The sequence below is a fragment of the Nesoenas mayeri genome (genome assembly GCF_963082525.1).
Source record: "Nesoenas mayeri genome assembly, chromosome: 2".
NCBI lineage: Eukaryota > Metazoa > Chordata > Aves > Columbiformes > Columbidae > Nesoenas > Nesoenas mayeri.
This window is the reverse complement of record NC_137543.1, coordinates 121,238,283-121,263,736: the sequence shown is the minus strand read 5'-3', so window position 1 is coordinate 121,263,736 and position 25,454 is coordinate 121,238,283. Positions and strand designations below refer to the sequence as shown.

Genomic DNA, 25,454 nt, shown 5'->3' with positions numbered 1-25,454 from the left:
GGCTTTGTTTAACCTAACAGACTACAAATCTACCAGAACATGACAGTGAAACAGATTTCTGTATTTGTCCTCCCTAATAAGGAGACATTTCTAGATTTCAAGATCAGAGTGAACCACTGTGATCTAGAACTGAATTGATACATAACATGAAGCCAGGCTTAATACAGAACTTCGCCGTCTATCAACTTCAAGTTTAAAATCTGTTATTGAATGGAAGCGTATCTTGAGAAATAGATCCTTATCCACTCAGGTTTTCATTCCCAGCATCCTAATAGATAGGACAGGAAGGATTCCCAAGGAGATTATGTGGCTATTACTTCGCCTCATCAGCCTTCCAGAACTTTAAATTATTTAAATTCAGAAAATGAGATGGGGAGAGAAAGGACATAATTTTTTCAGCCCCCATGCCGTTAACCTTCCTTTGTGCAGGAGCCACACAAAAAGCAGATTATACATAGGCAGCAGATGACAGTGCTCCACAGTGTGCTCCCATGGAGGATGGACGTTGGGTTTGTAGCTGAATTTGAGAGCAATGCTGCAATATCAGCCTCAGCATTTCAAGGTGGCTCTCTCCCTGTCCCATGCAAGTGGATACCTGGATTACGTGGCAGCCCCTGCCTCAGTGTGGCTCTGAGAGTGCAGCTTAGATTTAGGCCTGACCTGGCAGTTAGCTCTGACCTGCTCAAGAGCTACCTTTGGCTCAACATTGCAAGGACCACCATGCAGATCATGAGCAACTGTGTGAAGCATTCTCATTTGTATTGATCACCAGTAGTAAATTCTGGCTCGCAAGAACCTTTCTGATCTTGGAGTTGCAGGGGACATCCTGATATCTACCCATCCCTTGACCATTCTTCCTGTTGTACATTCAAAAATTAGGGATCTCACAGAGGAGCGCTCTGCTCTCTGCCACCCTGACATCTCAATATACCTACCTGGTGCTTCGTTCAGTGATACCACCTCACTTTTCTAAAAGCTGAAGACACTTCAGATATTTCCACCTAAGACTGATTGTGGTTAGGTCCTTCTAGTGCTATGGGGCTAACACCATGCACAGCCATACTATTTTTTCCTGGCTGTGGTTGCATAGGATGTAATTTTCTCATCTTACCCCTGATGGATACATAGGTTTATCACAGTATCACAGTATCACAGTATGTTCGGGATTGGAAGGGACCTCAAAAGATCATCTAGTCCAATCCCCCTGCTGGAGCAGGAACGCCTAAGTGAGGTTGCACAGGAACATGTCCAGGTGGGTCTTGAATGTCTCCAGAGAAGGAGACTCCACAACCCCCCTGGGCAGCCTGTTCCAGTGCTCTGTCACCCTTACTGAGAAGAAGTTTCTTCTCAAATTTAAGTGGAACCTCTTGTGTTCCAGCTTGATCCCATTGCCCCTTGTCCTATCATTGTTTGCCAACGAGAAGAGCCTGGCTCCATCCTCATGGCACTCACCTTTTATATATTTATAAACATTAATAAGGTCACCCCTCAGTCTCCTCTTCTCCAAACTAAAGAGACCCAGCTCCCTCAGCCTTTCCTCATAAGGGAGGTGCTCCACTCCCTTAATCATCTTGGTTGCCCTACGCTGGACCCTCTCCAGCAGTTCCTTGTCCTTCTTGAACTGAGGGGCCCAGAACTGGACACAATATTCCAGGTTTATACTACCTGCCTGCTTTTGTCATGTTTTTCCTCTTGTTGGTAGCCAGTTCCTCAGTATTTCTCATGTCTGCCAGTGTCAGTGTTTGTCCTTCAAATGAGTGAATCTTCCAGCACAGCCGCTAGATTGCAGCTCGCACAGCGCGAGTCCCTCATGGTTTTGGGCAGGAAATGAAACACATCACATCTGCTACAGATCACAGCTGCTGGCCTGTCACTGGCCACTGTAATGACGTGACTAAAAGTGCACGTTGGAGAAATGTCACAGATATTTCCTCCCCAAACCCAGTTAGCTACTCTCTGTGCCTGGCAAATGACCTGTGTACTAAATCTCACTAGAAAAGCAGAAATCAAAGAAAAGAAAAGCAGCATAGTATTTTGGTCTCATCAGATGTCTGTTGTCATGACTTCATGGAGACACACAGACAGGCAGGCCTGCCTCACCTTGCCCAGAAGGCTTGAGACCCAGGGGGAGCTGAGGTCCTACTGCATTAAACACACCATACGTGCTCTCATGACACCAACCTGCTCTGATCCTCTACATCCACGCACAAACTCTGAAGGCAAGTCTTTCTGTTAGGCATTTTTCTTGTATTGCCAGCATATTTCCCTGATTAAAATAAGTGTTCTCAGCCAGTAATGGAAGCTCTCACTCAATATTTATTAAATGTTGCACATAAATAAGAAATTTAAAAACCTGTCACTCTTGCTTTTAGTTACTTTTGTCATGCTAAATCCTGGATTGGGAGTTTCAAACATCAAAAAAGTGTGACCTGAGTTTAATAGAAATGGCAGTATAATTTGTCTTCCCATATGCAATTTTAATTGTATGTGTATGTGTTTATATATATATGCAAAAGATAATATTGAGGATGCAAATATGGCATCGTTTTTGAAAGCTTTGTTTGAACCCAGTAAGTCAGGGAAGTGAAAATTTAGGAGTAGGATTTATACAGCCCCAAAATTGCATTCGGCCCTTTGAAGGCAACTGTGAGGCTGATGTGGCCTCTGGTGAAAATGAGTTTGACACCTCTGCTCTAGAGTATCAACTACACCACTCAGCTCAGTGTCATCAAGATCATGAGTTCTGTGCAGGAAATACAGATTTGTTTTCACTAATAGTGTAAATGTTTTGGAATCTGTGCTTATTTTGACATAGAATGAAAAGACCTTTGGATGTTTTTTGTGAAATCTGGTAGTGGGAAGGACAGGAGAAGGTTTGATCTATTAATATATGGTCCAGTGGTTATGTTCCAGGCAAATCACAACCTTTGTATTTCTTCTTGTCTTCTGGGATGCTAAACCTTATGTGAGCATTGTGAGGATGCTTTTGTTAGCGAAGACTGTTCTTGACAGGGCAAAAACACTGTTACATGGATTGAATATATCAAGACAGCATACAGCCAAAGCACTTATAAACTGACGGGTAGGGAGAAAACAAAAGAATTCCTGATAGACATGTCTTGTCTGATAAGTATAAGGAAAATCATCCTTTCATTCAGTTTAATGAAACCTCAAGAAACAACATGTTCTCGATAACATTAAGACATTCACTTGGTAGTATGGTAATAACTTTTCAAATGGAATGACCTAGTGCTCATATGTCTGCACAATATGTCTGTAAACAAATTTGAAAAGTAAGTTTGCTGCTGTAATGTTTATTGGCTTTACATTGGCCAGTATTTACAAGGCAGAATTTGTAAGTATGCTTAACTTGCTAAAACTTTCTAAATAAAGAAAAAGTAAGCTGTCAAACAAGCAGATGCTTACTGTAAGCTTTAGAAACTATTTATTCAGCTGTTATTTGTGCCTTAAGTCCAATATCAGTATTAGAACACTGGAATAAAACAGAAGCCTTTAATACAGTTCATTATTCTAGAAAGCTGGGACTAACTCATCCCTCCTCCCATTGGCCCCCAAGTGCATCTCTCAACTAGTGAACTCTCTGTTCATAAAGCCCCCTAATACACTTTTTATTTCTGATATCACTCTCCCACCCTTCAAGGCACATAAGGTGGCATGTGTCATTGCACTGACGTAAACTTTATTTCTGCTGATGCCTTTTGGTATTGGCGAGTACTTAAAGATAGTTTACTTAATATAATAAATAGGCTGTATTTAGTGTCCTTCCTGTGATTTCAGTTTGTTGACATACAGGGAGTGTACACTGTTTGTAGTTTATAAAGTCAGGCTTCTTTCTTTGCAAGTGGTAAACTAGAAAATATTCTGAAATAAATACATTCACTTTCTTATATTGAAGGTGTGTCCAATAGAGTTTAGAGCATTTAAAACAGCAAGATCTTTCAAATAAAGTGGAGAGGAATTAAGGTTTGTATGCCAATTAACTTATCTTGGGTTTATTGCAGTGTTGCATTTTCTTTTGTATCACTGATTTCTCAACAATTGCCCTGTTAATCTTAATTTCTTTTAAAGCCACTATAGTGTTGACAGAATTGTATGACAAGTGATATGTCCAGAACATTTGGCCAAATTTAAAATTCATTATTGTAACCAGTTTCTTTCAGGAATTATAAAAAAATTAATCATACTGAAGCAACAGGGTAGACCCAAGTAACTGGCAGGTCAGCTACTTGTTTTGGCAAAAACAGTGGCAAAATCCTCATAATAATTTCTTGTACATGTTTTTTCAACTATGCTGCTCCTTCAGTAGCATTATGCCATGCTAAGATGCTTCTTTACGCAGTTTACAAATCAGACATCCAAAGAGGTGAAGATGAAAAATACATTTGCTGTACCCTTTGCCAGTCACCAAGTGGATGTTTATCAACAAATACCTATTTTAGGCTGAAAAGAATCAAATTACTTTTAATATGATGGCAACATCTGATGCAAGACATTGTTGTCTTCTGCTGCTAAATAAGTTGAATATGAATGGACTTGACAGCGTGTATTATGAAACGCATTATGGTCTGGAGACTGGGTGTCGCCCCAACAACCAGATGATATTTCCTTAATTAAGTATAATTTTTTCCCTACGTGATCGCAAGAGGATTCTGCAAAGTCTGGTGCATTAATGGTTTGGCAAATGCATGTAATTCTCTGCTCTAGGTAACTGTCAGCTTCAAACATGTTAAGCTGTCTTAGGAAAGCTGCAAATACCTGATTTGTATTCCCAGCTTCTTTTCTTAACGTATTAAACAGTGTATGTTTATAAACTGGAATATGTGTATTTTCTATTTTAAAACAATATGTTTACTATCTCTGAGCAGTTTTTTTGTCTTTGATATATTTTCTCTCAAGTCCATTTTTTTTTTGAATAGCTTATTTTCAAAAACTGTCTTGCCCCTGGAAGACATTTGCTGTCAGATTTTTCCACTGTGTGTCTGACACTTGTGTTTGCTACACTGAATCATAAGACTTCCTTCACCACTGCCTTCTCTTGATTTTCAGGTTCACGAATTTATACACAGGAATAGCTATCAGTGTGTCGCATCTGTAATCACAGCAGGTTCCTCCAACCACACCTTTGCAGTAAACATCTTCGCAAAGAAAGCTAGGTATTGTAGGGCTTTGGGACATCCTAAATTAATTGCAGCCACTACTGTGGGCAGTGTGGGACTGCATGAGACTGTGGTACGGGAGTGAATTTCTGCTTACCCCTTCACACGTCACAAGTAGGAGCTCACCTTGTCTGTCACAGAAAACCCTGAGGCAATTGTTCATCTCTGAGCCAAAGGTGAAAACTGCTCGTAGATGGAACTGAGAACTGTTTATGGATTGACAAATTTTATTTGGGCATTTATGGTTCGGTACAGGTAAAATGCTGAGTTTTGGTGTGGATCGTTCTGGAAATAAAGATCGTGATTTCTTACCGTAACTAAAAAGTGCAGGTGGAGGTCCAAACCCCAAGACCCGCAGATTTGCTTTCAGGCTCCTTAAGCAAAAGGGGTAGATATTTTTCAGCAAAAAGAGAGGAGCAGCACTGAAGAGAAGAATGTCATGTAAGGAAAAAAGAAGGGCTTTTTGAATAAAATGTTAACCCTTCTAGGCTAGAAGAAATTTTGTGGTGAAAGTTTGTGACTATATCTTGAGTTGTAAAGACCTGTGCCAACAAAGAAGGTTAGCACCAGCGTAGTTCATTCGAATGAGTTAATCTATAGGCTAATCCATGTATCCGTGTAAAAGCAATGCAAATTATTGTAGCCAAGAAAGAGGCAAAAGTGTTTGCAAGCATTGCAGGTTTGATACTTGCACACTGATCAGCTTCTTTTATAAGCTTTTATTAGGAAGCATGACAGATCTTATGTGGCGGCTAGTTTCTGTAATTTACCAAATTTCTCTAGGGACTCTCTGTCAGTGCGAGAAGCGTAATCCACTATGCAACATAAAACAAATGTGTATGTATTTCATATGCTGCAGGTGTTACAAAAAGGACTGACCAAGCTGAGCCTCCTCTTTGCTTGCATGCAAGCAATGAGTTCACAGGGACTGCAGAATCTGGGCTTTTCAGATAGGAGGTGCATAGACAAAATATTGCTGGAAGGTGAAAAACGTTGAATTGGTACTTCCTCAGCATTTTTTTGTTGTTGTTTATTTTTTATTTGCAACAGAAAATTTGAGATCTTTTGCTTCTAAACAAATTCTTGGCAATACAGTCACATAGCGCTAATCTGAAACAGACACTTAAGAACAGGTGTGCTGTGGGGTTTGGAACTAGTTTATTTTGATTCCTGCTTATAGGTGGATTTTTTCAGTAATCTCGATGGAAAAAATGCCAATTTTCTTAAAAAAAAAATTCATCCACATTTTCTTGTGCTTTTTAACAGATGTAACGTTGTGATGTTTTTTGTGCAAATTTATGATGTGTGCACAGACACATACATGCACACAAAGTAAAGCTGTTATTTAATATGAATAAATAATAGAAAATACCTTCTTATTTCACTATCTGCAAGGTAAAGAGCAGACCACTCTGTTTCTGACTTTCTCTAACCAACACAGGAAGGAGCATTTTACACCATAGAAATGAAGAGAATCAACACTTCACTAAGGCGTGAGGTTACCAACATGGGACCTTGGGGACTGGGACTGCAAAAAACAAGGAATATGAATGGCAAAGGAGCTTTCTCCAGTGCTCCTCTGGCATGTCTTTTGTTTCATTTTTGTTCAGTCTTGTTTTTGCTTTAGTTCATATGCTGCTTGTTATTAATGTCTTTGTTTTTCATGCGGAGAAGAAAAATGCTTTTAAACGCTGTGTATGTGTTTTAAATGGGTGTCACTACCAAACTCGCTGTCAATAGCTAGTCTTACTTAATCAGCTCTAAAATGTCATGAGTAAGAGTTCTTAATTGGGACTGGAAAAATCCAAGATAATTGCCATAATAGGTTGAAGATCTCAGAGACTGAAGGTTTTACAAGTCAGAGAAAATTGAGGACATATGTGTTCTATCTGTAGGATTGTTCTATATAGGATATGGAAAAATAGAAATTACATGCATTTTGCAATGTACAGTAGCATTCATCACTGAATGAACATATGTATTTGTTTGTCAGAAGCAATGAAGTAAAAAATGACACTTAATTGGAACTGACATAAAATGGCCTCATTAGTAGTACAAATAATATGTGTGTGTAGCTTGGTTGTCAGTAGGAACAAAACATATTTCCTCTGACAAATATATTAGTCTCTTTTAAGATTCATGTCAAGTGTTCAGCCAGGTTCATTCATTTAGAGAGTGCTGTTTTGTTTTGGTTTTTTTATAAGTGAAATGTTAAAGTGTAAATGATTTGTGTTTGTAGGGTGCTGTGATAACACCAACAATGGACCACACTATGTCAATGCAGCCAGCAAGCATGATGGGCCCTCTGACCCAACAGATGAACCACCTTTCCTTGGGCACAACAGGAACGGTAAGATCATACACTGTTCTTTTTACAGTCTATATTGCAAAATGTTTACTGCTTACTGAGTTTCTCCAAGTAATTTATTACTCTTGGGTTTTCAGTGCTTCACTTTTTTGCGGTTTAATATTGCCATGGTTTATTTTGGTTTTGCTCCATGTCCAGAGATGTCTGGCCCTGTCTGGGGAAACATATGGAAGTGCCTTTCATCATGACTCAAACATGATGTACCACATAAACAATATCCTCATATCGCTACATCACGCACACATGTATCTATAGATATGTTTCTAAAACCATCATATAGTTAGCATGAGGTATTATAGAACAGAAAAGACAAAATAGTATGAGTAGTAAAACAGTAAGTCAGCAAAAGCTACTCTGTACTTAGCAGGAAGTATCTGTACTAATTGTCATGTACATATGGAAGTACTCCTCTATCAATTTAGTTTTTAATCAGAAATCATTTGCTTGTCAATCTAGAAGGTTTTATAGCACTGGGAAATGGGAGTTCTGGCCTCGTGGTAGAATCCAGTACTCACCTGCTTTGCTCCAGGCTCAGAAATGTGATTTTGGGTCAAGGTCAGCTGTGTTTCCAGTATATTTAAACATGCATATTTCAACAATTATTTTCTTCTTAAGCTGTGTAAGTCAGACTCAATTAACTCCCTCAGAGTCAGAGAAAGGCAAAAAATACTCTTAATAATAATTATTAAAACTCTCAGAAATGTTCCTAAAATACAACAGCTTACACACAATAATATATGGTGATTTCATATATGAATGTGTGCATGCTGCATGTACATGTATATTTTTACAAAAATGCACACATAAACATTCCATTTGTATGTCTTTAGCACACACATGCTTTACGTAAATAATTACATGAAAGATCTATTATACATTTACTTTTCTTTTTTTCTATTTCACCACTGTACTACTTGATTCTAAGCTATGGGAGCACAGTTTTCCAGCTTTGGTTTTGGTTTGGGCGTTTTTTGAGGTTTGGTTGGTTGGTTAGTTGGTTGGTTTCTTTTGTTGTTGGTTTTGGGTTTGGTTTTTGGGTTTGGGTTTTGGTGGGATATTTTTGTTTCTTTTGTTTTGTTTTCTTTAGTTGAATAAAGTGCTGAAAAAAGTCTCATCCTTACAGAGATATTTAACTCACTGTATTGGGTCTTTGTCTTCTCTTCTCCCTTTTTCTTATCTGTTGAATTTAATTCTAACTCTGGTATCTTTTCCCTCTCTAACAACAACAACCAAACTGCAAAACCTATATATTTCTTTCTGAGGCAACTAGAATATGATGGTTCATTGTTTATTCCTGTTATTTTAAATGTTTCATTCAATAATCAAAAGAAGCATGAATTACACCTCAAAGTTAATGTAAGCATTTTTCCCCTCTCAAGAGAGATGAAATTTAAGGAAATACTAAGGCTAGTGAGAATTTCTGCGTGTCTAATTACTGTGATTCAAAAGTGTGTTTAAAAATTAAGGCAAGCAAATGGAAAATGAATCTGGTTGTGCTGCTAGGAAACTCCTAAGAATTTTTCCTTCTATCTGTCATTTTCATTTCCATGACTCTTACAGACATTGTCTTCCGCACTCGTTTTCTGGCAATCTTTAATGCAAACTAGAAAATTCCCAGCTAATGTTCTCTTCCAACTTGAGTCCACTATTGCAATGCTCATAATAAGTCCAGAGTAACAAATCCACTTGGAGAGGCAGGGAAAGGACTGTTATAGGCAATGGATGATCTAGTGGGTGATAATAGGATCCTGAATTTATTTTACAGCGACCAAAAGTAAATGAAGTCTTTCCTTCCTTTTCCTAGCTCTTTACACAATCTTATCTTTCAAGGTCAGAGCATTCCGTGACAACTTCTTGAAATACATTCAGAGGTATACCATATAGGTTTATGTTTACTATCTTGAAAATTCTTAACTCATTTACAGAAAACTTAAACAGGGAGAAAGAACAAAATGATTGATGGGTGTTAGAATATCCGTAGGCTTTTCGTAAATCTCAAATGACACCCAATTTTATCACATACAGGATTTCTCTTTCGTAAAAGCACAAACAGCACCATGTTCCGCTAAAGTCCTCATGTAAGCAGGATAATCGTGGAGGTCATCAGGAATTCCTCCTGCCAGGAATTAAAGGCAGAACTTTAGGATTTGGGCTGCCAGTAGCAGTTTTGTTGGATGTATCCATCCTCACTTGAAATTGAATCTTCCAGAGGTGTTCTGTCACAGCAAAAAAAATTGTGGGGAAAATAGACAACCTGTTTAAAGATATGATTTATTTAGAGATACTTTTACTTCATTTATTCTGAAGTCTGAATTTCAGTCCAGAGAGAGGAGTATTGAAAGCATAAACCATGACAAATTGAGCCAAGTCCAAAATGTGCTACTGTAGGTACCTCAACAGGACTAAGTTTATGGGAGATATAAGACATAAACTATACATTTCTCTTGTGAACATACTTTTAATTTTATCCTTAAAACTGTGCAACAGGGTACCATTGATAGCCACCAGCTATCTTTCAAGAAACCAGACAGACTTTTTTAAAGCAAACAAGCCAAAAAGTCACAAACAATTCTGCTCGGTGTCGACTGTAACTGTCCCAATTTAATTTAAAAGCCTGCAGTATGCAAAGCAGTTTTTATTAAAAGTATTTAATACATTCACTTCCTTACACAAGTCATTTTACTAATTAACGTAACATATTTTTTCAGGCAAAGCAGACCTCTGTGGTCACTTAACTGAGTGGTGACTTCAAACCCACTTCCAAACTTGCCCAATTCAGGATGAATGCTGGGTTTTTGAAATATTACTTCAGCAGAAAATCTATTCTTCAGCAAGCAAGCTAGAGAAATAGCATAAAGGCCTTTGCATGCCTTATATCCTGTGGGAATTACTCTACCTTTTGATGCTCTCTAAAAGATTAAAATGCTCTCTCCAGGCTGGAGCTCCAGGGGGGAGCCCCTTCACAGAGGAGCACTCTTTAGCCCTTTGGGGAGGCGAATTACCTGAGTAAGAGCGGCCTCTGCCAATTCCTGCCCCAACACGAAAAGTTGGATTTGAGTTTTGATCTCTCAGCCCTGAAGCACACGTTAGAACCCCATGGGAATCTGAGGGGCAGCTGCCTCCAGCCCTGCCTGCACTTGATTATTTAGTCACCAGGCCGGGGGGGAGCATTTCTGGCTAAATGCCGGCACGGCTGCTTGCTTCCAGCTGGGAACATCCAATCCAGCAGCCAAACCAGAGCAGTTTTCCTACAGCCCCACTCAGCCACCTGCCTTCCCCTGGTGTCATGGGAAGCCTTCAGTTACTGGCCCCAAAAAGAACAAAGGATTTTCTGTAGGAAAGTGTTTGCCATGAATAGGAATGAAAAGTTTTATTTCTCTCCAAAACCCCCAAAGAATGTGTATTTAGTTTTATTTGTTTATCTTTTTAAACATTTTTATTTCTTATCTATTATTGAATTGTCTGCATAAAATCAGACATCTCTGCTCTACGAAGCACTCCTCTGATCAGGAGGATGCACTAAGACTATCAAGATGCCAGTTCAAGTGAAAACCTGAAAATCTGTCTTTACTTGATCTCACTGCCCATCTCATAAAAACATACAGCTTCAGCAAATATTCCAGCCCAAAGCATGGTAAAGGGCATGGAGGGAAGAAAGGAGGTAAAAGTCTGCAGTTTGTGGCAACTCAACCCTGTGTTCATGTGCTGTGAGAGAATTTCATACAGGATGTGCATCTCCCAGTTACTGTGCTTTGTGCTTCATCCCCCAAGAACATAATTCCTTTCTGCCTCTATGAAAACCAAATTGATTTGTGCCAGTGAAAATACAGTTTATGTTACTGATGAATTGAGAAGCAAGTGTGCTCCTCTGATCACCTCCCCAAATCTGCCTGAAATCTGGAGTTAAGCAGAGAATCTGCCAGAGGGACAATTTCTGCCATATTTATATGTATTTGTCATACATACTTCACTCAAAAAGAGAAGAAAGTATTTACATGGGTGCACTGGATGTGGGCAAATATGTAAAGAAAACCTAATCTTAAATTATGTCAAGATTACAGCAAAAAGGCAATAACTCTGAATATTCTGATTAAGGCTGACACCCAGCCTCAGCTCCTACAATTGCATTAGAACAAAATGTTAATGCCAGGAGGCATACTGTGAAGGCAAAGAACCGGTTTTAACCTTGAAATTTTTCTTTTGTTTACTAGTTTATTGTTATTTATTACAGCAAGTCTTGTTTTAAAAAAGGAGTCATCAAGAGAGAAGAGAATGAGTGAGTGAGTCTGCAAGGATAGCATTGAAAGAGCAGCATTAGTATGTGTTTAATAATGTATGGAGGCTGGAATTGTTCCATCATCAGCCTGTCATTCAAAATGTTTCCGATACAGCCATTGATCTGACATCTGTTTCATGGTTTAATAAAGTTGTGATTGATGCCTGAGTGGATATAACACAAAAACCTTTAGAAATATAAAAACTGAGCAGTCTGATTGCTGCTTTCAGTCCCTGTTGTTTGACTCCTTTTTATTGTGGCACTTCCATGATTTGCCGTCATGAGTAACAATAATCTGCCTCTTCAGTGGAAAGAAGATTCACTCTTTTCTTTCTCCTCTGCTGCTCATTCCTGAAGGAATTTTTCCGTTCTGCACTTTCTTGGTCCAGGTTTCTCTCCCCTCCCTGCTGTTAGCATCCATTTCAGATACTGCTTGGGTTCCAGGTTCATCCAACAAATTGAGGCAGCCTTGGTTAGTCCTCTTTGGCAGAGAGGTAATTCCAGCTCCTTTTCCCTCTCTTTTGGAACTGCCTTACCGTAGGCTCGTTTCACCTTAAACTTTTGAGGCCCACGCCAATGGGAGAGTGAGTAGAAGCCAGGTTTTTTACTGAAACTGCTAGCTCAACTGTGCTGCTGCTTAATTGTTCTTCACGCTTGCAGATGGTTCACTCAGCTTTCAGTTTCTAATTTAGAAACACTGTAGACAACTTACAAAATAAGCTCTCCATTGCACTTTTCAAGCAAACAAACAAAAAAACATCAAAAAAATGTATTTAATTGTTCCAGATACCTCTGTATTAAAAATGTGGGCAGGGAGAAGAACTGCACTGATGTAGTGTGGAATTCTGACAAAACTGCAAATATCCCTAACTCAGCTTTCCTGGTTTATAGTATCACCAGAAATCTCTCAGTGGAATAACAGGCTTGTTATGTGGGTACATCAGTCTTATCTTTCACTTTGTTAGTTCTTTCTGTTGCCAGCAGAGCTTGATAATATCTCCAGAACCTTTCAATGGAACAACAAGCTTGTTATAAGTTTTTTATCTTTTATTTCCTTTGGACACTCCATGGTCACCAGTGGTTTAAAATGTCACCTAAAGGCCTCAGCAGAATAACTGCTTTGTTAGATAGGGTTGTTTTTTTCCTGTTTAATCTGCAATTCTATTTGCACATATTACAGCTACATGAAGCTGAAACATCATCTCATTCCCCTGATGTTCAGATCCTTGTTACAAAAAGCACTCTCTGTTATTCTAATTGTATGTTGCAAGGCCCCTGGAGAGTTACAGGAGCAAAGTTTCTTTGCAGGCTTGTGCCTTTCACTTTATCAGGTGTTAATCTTGAAGCTCTTTTATTTTGTTTATTGACTGACTGTTTCAGTTACTGTTTGTGTGGAAAATACAGGACTGAACCAATTGCAAATGAAATTAGCTTAGTTCACGCTGAAACTAAGATCATCCTTGTTCATTTACTGAGCCAAAGTACAGGGCAAATGCAAGTGATTAACAACATGGAGCTGTTTGTGGCAGGAGATCCATTTAAGGAGAAATTAATCTGGGTGGAAAGGAGAAGAACAACATAAGCTCTCTCGAGATTTATAAAAAACAAATAACTCCTCCTGCACCTTCCTTCCCAAGCAGCCTTTTGAAAGGCAGCTCCAATTTGCCTGGTACATAATTTCAGATAAAAAAGGGACAATGTGCAACTGGACAGCATGAGATTCCAAACAGTCAGTAAAGAACAAATAACTTTTGATGAAGCATTTAACCAATTTGCCGAGTTCACTGCCACTAAATATTATTGAGACAAATAGCTTACCAATCTTAAAAAATAATATATATAGATTGGTTTCTATAATTAAACATTTGCAGGTGCAACAGCAGGATGGAAAAATTCTCAATTTGACAGTATATAGGCCAAACACCTGTTAGGGTGAATAAGGAGAGATGTGATCTTTTCCCTTTTAGGACCTTCTTCAAGTACCACTGACTCTTGTGGGAATTAGTTTGATCAGCCCTCCTATAGAGGAAGCTCTTTCTGATCAGCTGTCTCAGCATGGATTCCACAGTCTACATTTGACCATAGCTGTGGTTAGCTGGTTTTTTTTGAATGAATAGAGTTTATCATATCCCATTTCTTTAGTGTTTCCCTTTTCTTCTGAACTCAGCTGTACTTTCTACCATTTGCTGGTAGTGGCTTACTGTTTGCCTTTATGTGCAGGTATGCCTACCTTCAAAGCCATTGCATGCCATAGGCAGAGAAGGGGGGTGTAAAAGGAGATAAACGCAGACAGAGGGAATTCCATTTTTCAGTTCAAGGAGCCCTTCATGTGAGCCCAGCATGTCAGTAGCTTTTATTCCGTGTTAAATTTTACCTTCACATGACACTGCCGCAAATGAACAAGTTCTTTTGTTGAGGACTCTTTGCCTCTTTTTGAGGTATCAGCTACTGACTCAAAGTGACATCAGCCCAGGTTCCCTTTCAGAGAAGTGCTCAAACTCCCTGACTGTAGTGATAAAAAGTTAAATCAACACAAAGCAATGGTGATGGATCAGCAGAACAAAAAGTATCAGCCAAAAGAGCCATAACTAATATAACTTCATTTTCAGCATCAGACAAATGTCTTTCCTATAATTAATTGGCAGCAGACTTCACATATCTGTGAACCAGAATATTTAGTCTTGTTTCTCTAGTATTTTCTTATATATGGCTGCTGCAGTTCTGTTTTGTAACTTCTAAAAGTGCTACCTGGTGATACTTTGAAGGACAATGGGAATGTAGTTCAAAGACGCGGCTTCCCAAGCACGTTTAGTATTTACTGATAGCCATGAACTGCATATAAAATGAACTTTTTTTATTTTGCAATAGTAAATAGAAACCAAAACCCATAAACTTATAGTATCTGGCATATAGCGAGCAATCTGCAGCGTATCCTGCCCCCAGAAGGTTCACCTTTGCTGAGTTGAGTCATGCTCCCAGAAGTTTTTGTTCCTATGTCTGCTAGAGATGAAACAAGATTGTGAACTCTTTTTGCTAGCTACTAGTAGGTCATTCCCCTAAAAACTTTGAATGTTAGGAGTAAAAAGTACATGTTCACACATGTTCATGTGAAATGGTGCTGATGCCACAAATAACAGGGTAGATTTTCGGGACATAAGGTTATTTTAGTTTCATTTGGTTGGTTTTAGTGATTTGTATACTATTTAACTGAAAGAGGCTCTTCATTTAACAGACAGGGAAGCAGAAAAGAGGAACAAATAATAGGTTAAAAACATCTGAAAATAATTCCAAGTTTGAAACATCCTTGCCACACCTATGACTGGCAAACTCAGTAAAAGGTGGAGAACAAAAGTCAGGTCTATCATCTGTATTTTCTTGATGTGCTTCTCTTTTGTAAGTATGTTTTCAATTTTGTAATTAAGATTGTAACTCTTTTCTTTATTAGAACAACACTTGTTTTTATTGTCCTGTCTGTGTTTAAAGTAGACTTGGGTGATTCTGACAGAAACAATGACTGCAGCTTTCCAGAGAAGTAATGAATCTGAGTTATCAGTGGTGCAGACAAATTCTGTGGGGTTTCTGTAACCCAAGACAAGTTTGAGGATCTTAGAGAGGTGCAGGTTTTTTGCTGAACTGTGATCATGTAAAAAGCAAGAATTGTCTCCCAGACTTGGTGCTTCCATTGGTCTTCTCTGCCAAGAGCTGGGAAACCATCCTGTGGTCATGTCTCCACACGCTACAAGTGTTCGTAAGCACAGCAAGAAGTCCTGAAATCCTTGAAGGGGCTGTATCCGGCACAGAAAAGAACAACATGATCAATTAGATGTAAGGATGACCACAGTCTCTGCTAATCACTGCTGCAGTCCCTCACACAATATCAGTTCTGTCTAAGATGAGGTACTTCAGTTGTATCAACTTCGATCACAGATGTCATAAAAAAGGGCATGAAGGTGATGGACAACAGTAGCTTGTAACACAATGTATGTACATGAAGGGCATCCATGGAAAGGATGAGATGGTTTTCACAGCACTAACAATATAAATAAGGAGCTGAAAATAAAATAGGGAAAGCATAACTTGAATATCTTGCAGAAATTGCCGGTATATTAAGAGCTCTGCTTGTGTTTGAAATGAATCAGGGAAAGGTCCTTGTTTGGGACATGTAGAACTCAACTGGGCCAAATGCCTTAAAATCCACAGGAGGGACTTTCAGCCATTGGCACAAAAATAGATCAATGGTCTATCAGCCTATTTTCATCTCCACCCTCTGTGTTCCATTGCAAAGGAACATTGTTATTTCAGTTCAAACCGAGTAATAATAATTTAATTTTTAGTTTCTATTCATTTAAGTACTGAGGATTCAGCATCATATACCAAGACTCAGACAAGACCTGTACATCAAAATATCATGTTATTTTCAATGTCTGAAGTTTACACAAAGAGTAAACGTATGTCATGCAAGTGACAGTGTTCACTTACAAAAAAACATTTGGGATCAAGAGCTAAGACTGATTGAGTTCAACATGTGTTGTGTGGATTAGTAAGTGTACTGCTTGCTTTTGGCTTTGTTTTTTTATTTTTTTTTAATGGATGGGTACATTTTGTTAAGCAAAATATTTCTTCTCTGAGCAGCAACTTTTGAATTACATTTCCAGGGTTTTCCCATAGGCAAAACTTCACTTCCAGGGGCACTGGGAATTGACAGAAACACTACATATAGATATATAGATGCTATAGTGTTTCTGAAGGTAACACATCACCACATTATTGAACACACATGCAATGGAGTTGAAATGGGATTTAATTTGAAGAACGTTCAGTATTTTTCGTATTTTAATCACAGTGATGGAAATAGCATAACCTTTGCATTGGGCAATGGCCTAGACCTGCAGATGCCCACAAAAATAATATTCCATTGAATTTCAGTGCCTTTTACCGTAGCCTATCCCACTGACATTGCCTTTCACAGTTAATCCACATGGCTTATCAGAGGGTTGGCAAGCTGGTAGCCCAAAGGTTGAAGACAAATTGCCAGTGCTTTTGTGGTATCTTTTTTATTTTCATCTGGAAAGAGCAGCCCCTTCAGGGTTCACTCACTTGTGAAGCAAGGTTAAATGAAGGAGCTAAAGGTGCCGTCTTCATACACTGTGTAAGACATTGGCATCCTGTATATACAGTGATTTCAGCCTGAAGTTCTCAAAAAAGGGTAAGCTTTGTTCAAATGATTTACAATTCTGTAGGGAGCTGCTGATGGCAATAACCTCTGTGCCCTCAGATGGTATTTTATTATTTGTGAGTTATGGGCGATTCTGTGTCAGTGGTAGGGCGCTGTAGACTCCTCTTGCTCCTGAAAGACTCAATTCGAGAGGAGAGTTCTGCTATAACTAATATTTACTATGAAACAGCTCAGTCAGCACATTTCATTAAACTGTAACAAGGGGTTTGAGAGCAGATGCATCAAGTGAATTTGGGAGTTTGCTGAATTGAGTTGTTTTTCCAGCAAGGTAAATGAGCTGTTGAACATGGCAGATTTCTACTGTGTGGCAGCTGAGTGCTGCATCGTGTCGGGATGGGTCTGGGGAGCAATCGCATCTCAAAGAGGCACATACTTTTCCAGTACCGTGGAGGACTGCTCTATCCTCTGGGATTTGTGATGGCTTTCGAACGTGATAGACACACCTGTATGCTCCGAATTTTGCCTTTTAAATTTTATTGGTTCTAATACGGCAACAGCCAGTTTCTTAAGAATTTAGTATCTAAATGTCCAAATTGTTGTGCATTTGCCAGCCTCAATTCCCTGTTTTCTTGTGTTCAGTGTTTCTCTTGTGGGGGTTTCCCTCAAATCAGTAGAATATTTCTATGACACAAACTGATTTTGCTGATACAAAGACTTCATGTTGTTTGTGTTCTCTCACTGTTGTACACGGGGTTTGCAGCCTAGACCAAAGATATTATCATTTCCAAACTGTTTTGTTGTGTTTGTTTTTTTTCCAACCTGACTATTCCCTTCCTCCCCTACTGTTTAGCCTGATTCTGCCCTGCTGCCAACCCTTACCACCTCAAACAGCTGCACTGGGCTAAAAAATTATTTCTATTTGTTCTTTTTTCAGTTACCATTTTTGACGGTGCTAGCTGGACTGACAAAAATATAATAAGAGGGTAAACTGAGAATTTGGCTATGATGGCATTGCTATGGATGGTCTTGCCTGGTCTATCCACATAGTCCAAATCGGTGCTCAAAACTTTTTATTTTGCTCCCTTTCTTTTAATGTGCAGGTGCTTCGAAGTAGCTAATAGTAGTGCTGATTTCTTGTCAAGATAATAGACTTTACTCAGAAACTTTAGTTTTCTTGTAACAAACAACTGCTTCATCAATATGGCCATAATTTATTGTATTTTATTTTCATTGTGGCTTCCTACTTTGTGGAAAGAAAAAGGATATATTTTTTCCTTTACACTTTCGAGAAGATCAACTGTATTACACAAAGTTTATTAGTAAGTAGAAAATAATACAAGTAGCAACAGCTTCAAATTTTTTTATGTGTTATGACATCTAGGAAATAGTAGAAACAATTTCCATTTGGTGTATGGACACTGGTTGAATAAGGAGTTTTCCCTATTATATTTGTATAGCTTATGTCTGAAGTATTGAAAGCAGACCAGTGACCTTCCAGAAATTTCTGTCCTTTGTTTAAAACTGAATATAAAAGAATTGGAAATCAGAAAATGATTGATGCAAAACTTTAAAGTAATTAACCTGCAACAGAGGCAAAGAAAAGAATTACACTTTTCAAAGCTCATAAATTCGCTTTTCCTTTTCATTAATTTCTGTACAAATGTCATGCGCCGCATTGTATTTTCATTTTCAAAAGAGAAAAATAAGGCTTAAGCGTCATGGCATCATCTTGAGCTTATTTTTAATATTAGGAATTTTACTTTGTTGCATACAATATTGGGTGTGTGCTCCAAGGAATGGTAACGTATGATTGCAATTATGAGTCTGGCACAGAAATGCAAAGCATTAGTGTCCCTGGCCTGTAATTAGTCCATAGAGATCTACGCAGGCAGAGTTAGGCCCATTGCAAACTAAGAAATTGCAGTACTTGCTGTTAGTTTGAGGCACTTCTTTTGTAGGCAGTTCAGTTTATGTAGCTGTGGAGTTTCCGTGGAAATATTTTAACTCCACCTACACATATCATGCAGATTTCTGCTGAATATTGTTTGGTTTGGGGTTTTTTTGTTTGTTGGTTTTTTTTTTTCCCAAAGTACAAGTGATACAGGAGGGAATCTATAGCATTTGCTGTTTCCCCCAAATATAACAGGACTCCAGTCTTTCAAGAGACATCCTGAGGTAGAAAACCACCAACAAATAAGATCAGCAGCACCTATATTGCATCTTAGATTTTTGAAGTGTTTTACGAACATTAATTAAACCTTATAGCTCCACTTAAATAAATACACAAATTAATGCAAGGCCTTCAATTTCCTTCGAGGAAAATGAAATCCGTACAGTGTGGCCTGTCTTGCAGCAGGGGCAGCAGCTTCTGTTCCAAACCCAGCAGCTCAACTGCACCGCTAAGGCAAGCAGGACATTTGAGGCAAAGCCCAGACTCTCAGCGCAATGTACTGCCATAAACGCTTCTGGTCATGGCAGCTGAACCAACTGGCCCCTTCTTCCCAGTAAGAAATGACTAGATTTTGCCTGTTCTGGTTAGATTTGGCTTTACTCCTTACCTCTTCAGTGTGCCTAGCATTGAACCGTATTTGCTTCTCACTGAATAATCTGTAATAATGTGTCCTCTGTAGTAATAACGAAAAATATTGTAAACAAGAAGTTTGCAGTCAACTCAGTGTTCCAAATTCTCATGCTAAAATGCATCATGGATGTCAAATACTTTTTGGCCTATATATTTCCCTGAGTTCACTAGCAGTATGGACAGCTGTGTCTTGGTGCTTGTATTTAATCTCACTCTGTTTTCATCTTCATGCTCTGTGTAGTCTTTCTCATGGTTCTTCACAACAAGCAAAAAGTTCCAGTCCTGAGGCTAGGATGACAGTTAAGCAGATGCTGTTCCAGTTCACAATTTCAATTCCTTCAAGGCTATTAGGGGATGTTACAGCTGGACAGGCTGGCAGACCACCCCTTCACACCCCCCTCCCTCCTAAGATTAAATTCATTGTCCCTGACATCAGCCACTAAGTGAGAGGAATTTGCAAATGCCCTTATTCACCTTCAGGAACAGCCAGTTTTACACTTTCTAAATGTTAACTCTGCTAATTTGTATTTTGGGAGTGAGGCTTGGCAGTTCAGTATAACACTTGTATGTCAGCAGCGATCCTTCTTTGTAAGGTGAATCGTGCAAAGTCCTACGGTTTAAAAGATGTTGATATAAATTTATTTGATGGAAAAATGGCCACTTTGTCATCTCTGTCATGTTCTTGGAAAAGAAAATCTGTCGTGCAGTTAAGACTTTCTCCATTGCAAATATTTGCACAGCACTTAATCTTTTTTTTTCTTCTTCGAGCGTAAAAGGAAAGCAGAAAGGGAACATTTTGCAAATCCATGAATGCCAATGCGAAATTAAGATGTCTGAGCTTTCCAGCCAGTCTGTGTGCCAAAGCCAGAAGTGTTTCAAAGTAGGAGAAAGAACAACCTGGCCTGGAAATAGATACTCTGCAAGATCCTTCTGAGGAGAACAATTCTCCAACTGGGTTGCAGCATTTAGAAGAGGCCAGGCTGGTTTTCCCCCCTCCTGCTTACTTGCCTGTACAGGCTGAGGTGCACTTCTGCAGCATTTGTTCCTTTTCGCATGAGTGGAGCAGAGGGATCAGAGAAGTTCACTGAGAACTCCTGTTAGGGCCTGTGTATGTTTTTTTTTAAATACATACCGTTAAGGAAAGGTAAGGATGATTGAATTTCAGTTTGATAGCTCTAGATGGGCTTTATCAGCTTTGATTCTTAATTTCTTCCAAGACCGTATGTGGCATCTGTGCCTTGTTACCAATGACATTTAGGAGAATATGTTCTCTCAGCAATGCCTTCTGATGAAAGGAAGGGTTGAAGATGTTTTCCACATTTACAGTCCCAGTGTTTCTTGTAACTATTCTTTTAAAGCAGAAAGAGTGTTACAGCCTTTTCTTCTGTTCCACGGTGGATCTATCTGAAGTATTCCCAGGTATCTGTAAAGAAGCAGTGGTGTTCATAGAGGAAAATCAGATGCCCTTATACGGATTTGGGAGAGTGCACAAGACTCTCCTGCTGGCCTTATCACTTGTTATAGTTTTGCCATCATTTACAGTAATATTTCATTACTCTGTCACATGGAATTCCATTTGAGAGAATGTAGTATTGTTAGAGTTTTTGTCAGTTTTAGCACTCAGCAGTGATTTATAATATTCTGTGAAATTAATATATTATTAAAAATATGTCTACAGCTGTGACTGACACTTTTGGTAGACCTTGTCCTCTCTTAGAACACCCATATCCAAGCTCTGTTCATTTCATTTGCAATTTGGAGTGTGTATCTTATAGCATTTTCAAGCTGTAACTATGCAGCCATTTATAAAGGAATTAAAAAAATTCTTTAAATTTTGTATTTCCACCAGGTATAACTCTATGCAGTCAGGATTAAACATGTAGATATTGCATATTGAACCATCTTAAGTTAATATTCCGGAGTATCCTTCTGCAAATTGAGCAGTGCATCTCTTAGTACAGTTTTTGCTGGATCTGCTTTGTGATGAATAGCTCACTGGTCTACGACATTTCCTTTCTTTCTGTGGAAATGGTTTTTAAATGTGTACCACTGCAAAACTCTCGTAAAGCCAATCATGACTGGGACTTTTCTCCATTTTTCCCTTTTCTCATCCTTGCCTTTCCCTGTCTGGAATTTGCTTTTGGGCCAAGACTCACCCATGTGTTGAGCTGGATGCAAAGTTTCCCGACCCCTCGCTCCCTGGGTCTGCTCCCACCCCAGGGAGGCACTGCTCAGCCTGGTGGGATGGAAATGCTTGTGAGGGACACGGCAATACATTGCCTGGATGAGAGCTGACAGTGGTCTAAGAAATATGACAGTACCTCTGCCCTTGATCAGGCTTCCTATTTGAAAGTTTTCATTTTGGTAATTACATCCTTCTCAGATAGGAGCCGTAGTCATTGATCATACTAATATCATTATAACTGATTCCCGTAAGTCACCTTTTAGAGGCACTTGTTCTGTGGTTTCTTTCCTCCCCTATATCTTCTTCCTCTGCAGTCACAGGATAGGACTTTTTCTGTCTACCCTTCATCTGATTGATTAGAAATGCCACATACTTCCTTTACGTATGGCCTGGTAATATACACATCACATTTCTTCCCTCGGGATCTTAATCAGAACAAGTAATGGCCTTTAGCTTTTCTCATTAGCAAAATGGAAAAGCACCATACCCAATCCATTAGAAATACAGCATTGTAATATGAGCTTATAGAAAAATGGCTGCATGCCAGCAGACATGGACTGAGTTTACCTTAAAAGATTTTAAAAAAAAAAAGAGGAAAAAGAGTCACCCTTTCTGTCTGGCAAGCAAATGTTTAGAGCCATAACTTATCACACCTGTCTGTCAAACATTTTGCTGTTGCTCCTTAAGTGCTGTTTGGACAACTCTGTTATATAAAGCGCATTCATAAGCAGGAAATATGGGTGTTTGTACATGTATTAATGTCTTCCCCAGCGTTGATTCCCCTCCTGGATTATCCTCCTCATATTCCATCTCCTATCAGAATTAGAGCGAATACAGGAAGTTGGGAAGATTTTGTTATATTTTGCTTTGCTTTTAATTTTTCATAGAATATGCTAAGCTGAAAAAAATGTAACTGGAACAACCATTGTGGTATACTCGTCTATCAAGCGTTTACCTGAGACTGCTACCATGCTTTTTTTTAGCACTGTCTAAAGCTATTTACAATCAGTACACTGAGAGTGAGGACAAGACTGATTAAGAGGGTTTATTCCCTACTGAAGTGAATTGCTTTTCATTTGGCCTGGACTTAATTAGCCCCAAAAAATATTAAAATTCATACACCAGTATTTGTGTTTATACTGCCCAGAACTTTAAGAGAATGTTAAGGCACAAATCCGTACCAACTGGTAGTTGTATAGAATTTGAATGTGTATGAGCTGACTGTCTCCTTTGGAAAGCTAGCACTGAAGGAATACAAAGAACAGTCTTGGAATGCTGCTATTTTGCCAGCACTAAAACACATCTGTTTTACTGGCCCCTTCAAGCATTGCTAACGTGATTCCTGGGAAAAGAAGTACTAAGCACACCCATAAAGCTATATTAAATAATGTCTTATGGCGAATGGGTGATTGCACTTTTTTTTTAAAATACAAAAATACAACTCAAGTTTCATAGATCTTGAGCTGCTCACCTGTGCAAAATGACATTTAGAGCTGAAGAATCAAGCTAGCGTTCTTGGCTACTTCACTTACGGTTCATCAGCTGTGCTGATCACACTTTCCCAAAAAAACAGAGTGTCCCAGTACAAGGTAAAGAAAATAGTACAGAGAAGGTGTATGTGATTGAGCTGTGATGTGAAAGAGCTGCAGTACTCAAAAATGGGAGATATTCTAAAGGAACCTCTTTATGACAGTTTAGGGATGGAATTAGTCATTAGATGGCAAAACAGGAAGGCTTAAGGCAAGGGGGGATGACCTTTTTTTGAAATATCGGGCTTTTGGTTTTTTTTCCTCCTTTCATTTTGTTCTTTTGCTGTTTTTTTTTTTTTTTTTTTACTTTTTGGTATCTTTCCTCTTCCCTCCTCTCCTTATCATTTCAGTGAAGCAATGACAAATTAGGAGAGATTCTGTGTAATTTTTACCACGAAGTAAGTTTAGGAGTTCAGCACTGTAAGCATCACTTTACGTGGTAGATGAGGTCATGACATGGTGATATAGTTTAGTCCATTTAGCCAGTGCCATGCTAAAAGGCAAGGGTTCTCCTTTGCTTATGCAGTGTGATGTATCTCAGAGATCCTCCCATAGCAGATAATTGACATGCTTATAGGCAAACTCCCTGATATTCTTAGTCAGTCACACTCTTATCAGTAGGGCATTGACATTAATTTTAAGGGTACCTTTCTGCTATAAGAATTTAAAGAGTTTTGTGGAAAGCAGGGAAGAGCAAGCCTGCACAAAAATACTTACAATTGCCACCTTCCAGAGCCGTCCATATAAGCAAAACTAGTGATCATGTTAATATATTTAAAAATTTCAACAGACCACTTTGTATGCTAATGAGAAACAATATTTCATAGTGTATTATTTTAAAACATAGTACTGTAAATGTATTGAAGTTGCCATCAGCCATTAAAGGTTAGTATTCTATGTTAGTCCCCACCTTTCCAAATATGAACATGGCTGATCCTTTTGCCCTACTTACAGACAGAAGAAGAGCTGGCTGAACACCATGCATGGTTTCCAGTTTGTGGGAAATTCATCTTACGAAATTTGGTTTCATTCTGATTAATCTTTTAAAAACTCAAAACAAAACAGAAAGATTCTTCCATGAGCCAGAAATTCCAAACAAAAATTAATTTTCGGAAACAATGGCTCACCGTGTTTCCAATACAAAGCATGCTCCGCAAGACCTTGACAGCTGCCAACTGGTTTAAACATCCCTCTCGGTTGCTGTCCTGCTCGATGTCAGCTTTCAGGCAGCAGCTGCAAAACGCTCCCAGGATTTCATGTTCCAGAACATCCGCACCATGTCCGACGCTTTGGGCAGGCTTCCAGGTCTCCTAATGAGTCGGCTTATGAGTCTGCTTACTGAGAACCCAGATTAGTCCTGGGAGCCACATCAGAAAACCCCAGGAATGTTGCTTTAGGCGGGCAGCTTGGTGGGATTGTCCTGGAAGACCAGCAGGGCCCTGGCTCAAAGACTGAACAGGGACTGATGGTTCCCAGGTGTGTAGGAAGAGACAAGGACATCCCAGAACTTCACCTGAGACTCAGATGGAAGTGAGGCTCTCAGGGCTTGCAAACTCCCAACTCAACCACCCCAACTCTGTGTTGAGCAGCCTGGGAGGCCCAACTGCATGTTTTGCAGGACATTCAGCCACGCATGCCTGAGAGCAGGCTGATTTTCTTTGCAGCCTTAGGCAGAAGGGTCCAGCATTTCCTAGAGAGAAAGTGTTTTCCCCTCCCTAAGCCTGGACTTGCATGTTCGCCATCTGTAGAGGCAGGCCAGCTTTTAAGGCACCCCTAGTACCACTGTTAGCTGCCAGTGTAAGCCCCGCCAGGAACCACAGACAATGCCTGCAAGGTATTTTGTCCTCACTGAATTGGCAAGTTCTTCTCCATCTCTAGATGCAGGGTACTTGTGGACAGCTGGTTTTTTTATGAAGTTTTGAGATGGTTTCTTTTCTTTTTTTTTTTTAAGTGAGTGTTATATCCTTCCTTACAGTTTACCAAATATTTTAGATTCTAGGGATCTTTCAGAGACAACGAACTAGCAATACCATGCTTCAGCTACTCTCAGGAATGTCAAAGGTGTACTTCTGTGGTGTAATACTATTATCTTTCCACCTTACATCTGCCAGGCATGACTGCATTTTCATGCAGTAGGTGACGAAATTGCTCCTGTTTCTAGA

General features: G+C 39.1%; 1 protein-coding gene across 5 annotated transcripts in view; it reads left to right on the top strand.

Annotated features, from left to right (window-relative positions):
• The window catches only part of RBMS3 (RNA binding motif single stranded interacting protein 3), a gene marked incomplete at both ends in the record, with an annotated part of 435,160 nt that overhangs the window by 398,431 nt on the left and 11,275 nt on the right, over positions 1-25,454 (top strand). For 3 of the 5 annotated variants that reach the window (XM_080338489.1, XM_080338487.1, XM_080338486.1), the window contains one exon: positions 7,417-7,596. In XM_080338489.1, the coding sequence (XP_080194615.1) occupies positions 7,417-7,596 (180 nt within the window). The remainder of the gene's footprint in view (positions 1-7,416; positions 7,597-25,454) is intronic. The other 2 variants (XM_080338490.1, XM_080338488.1) reach the window with 1 other exon arrangement.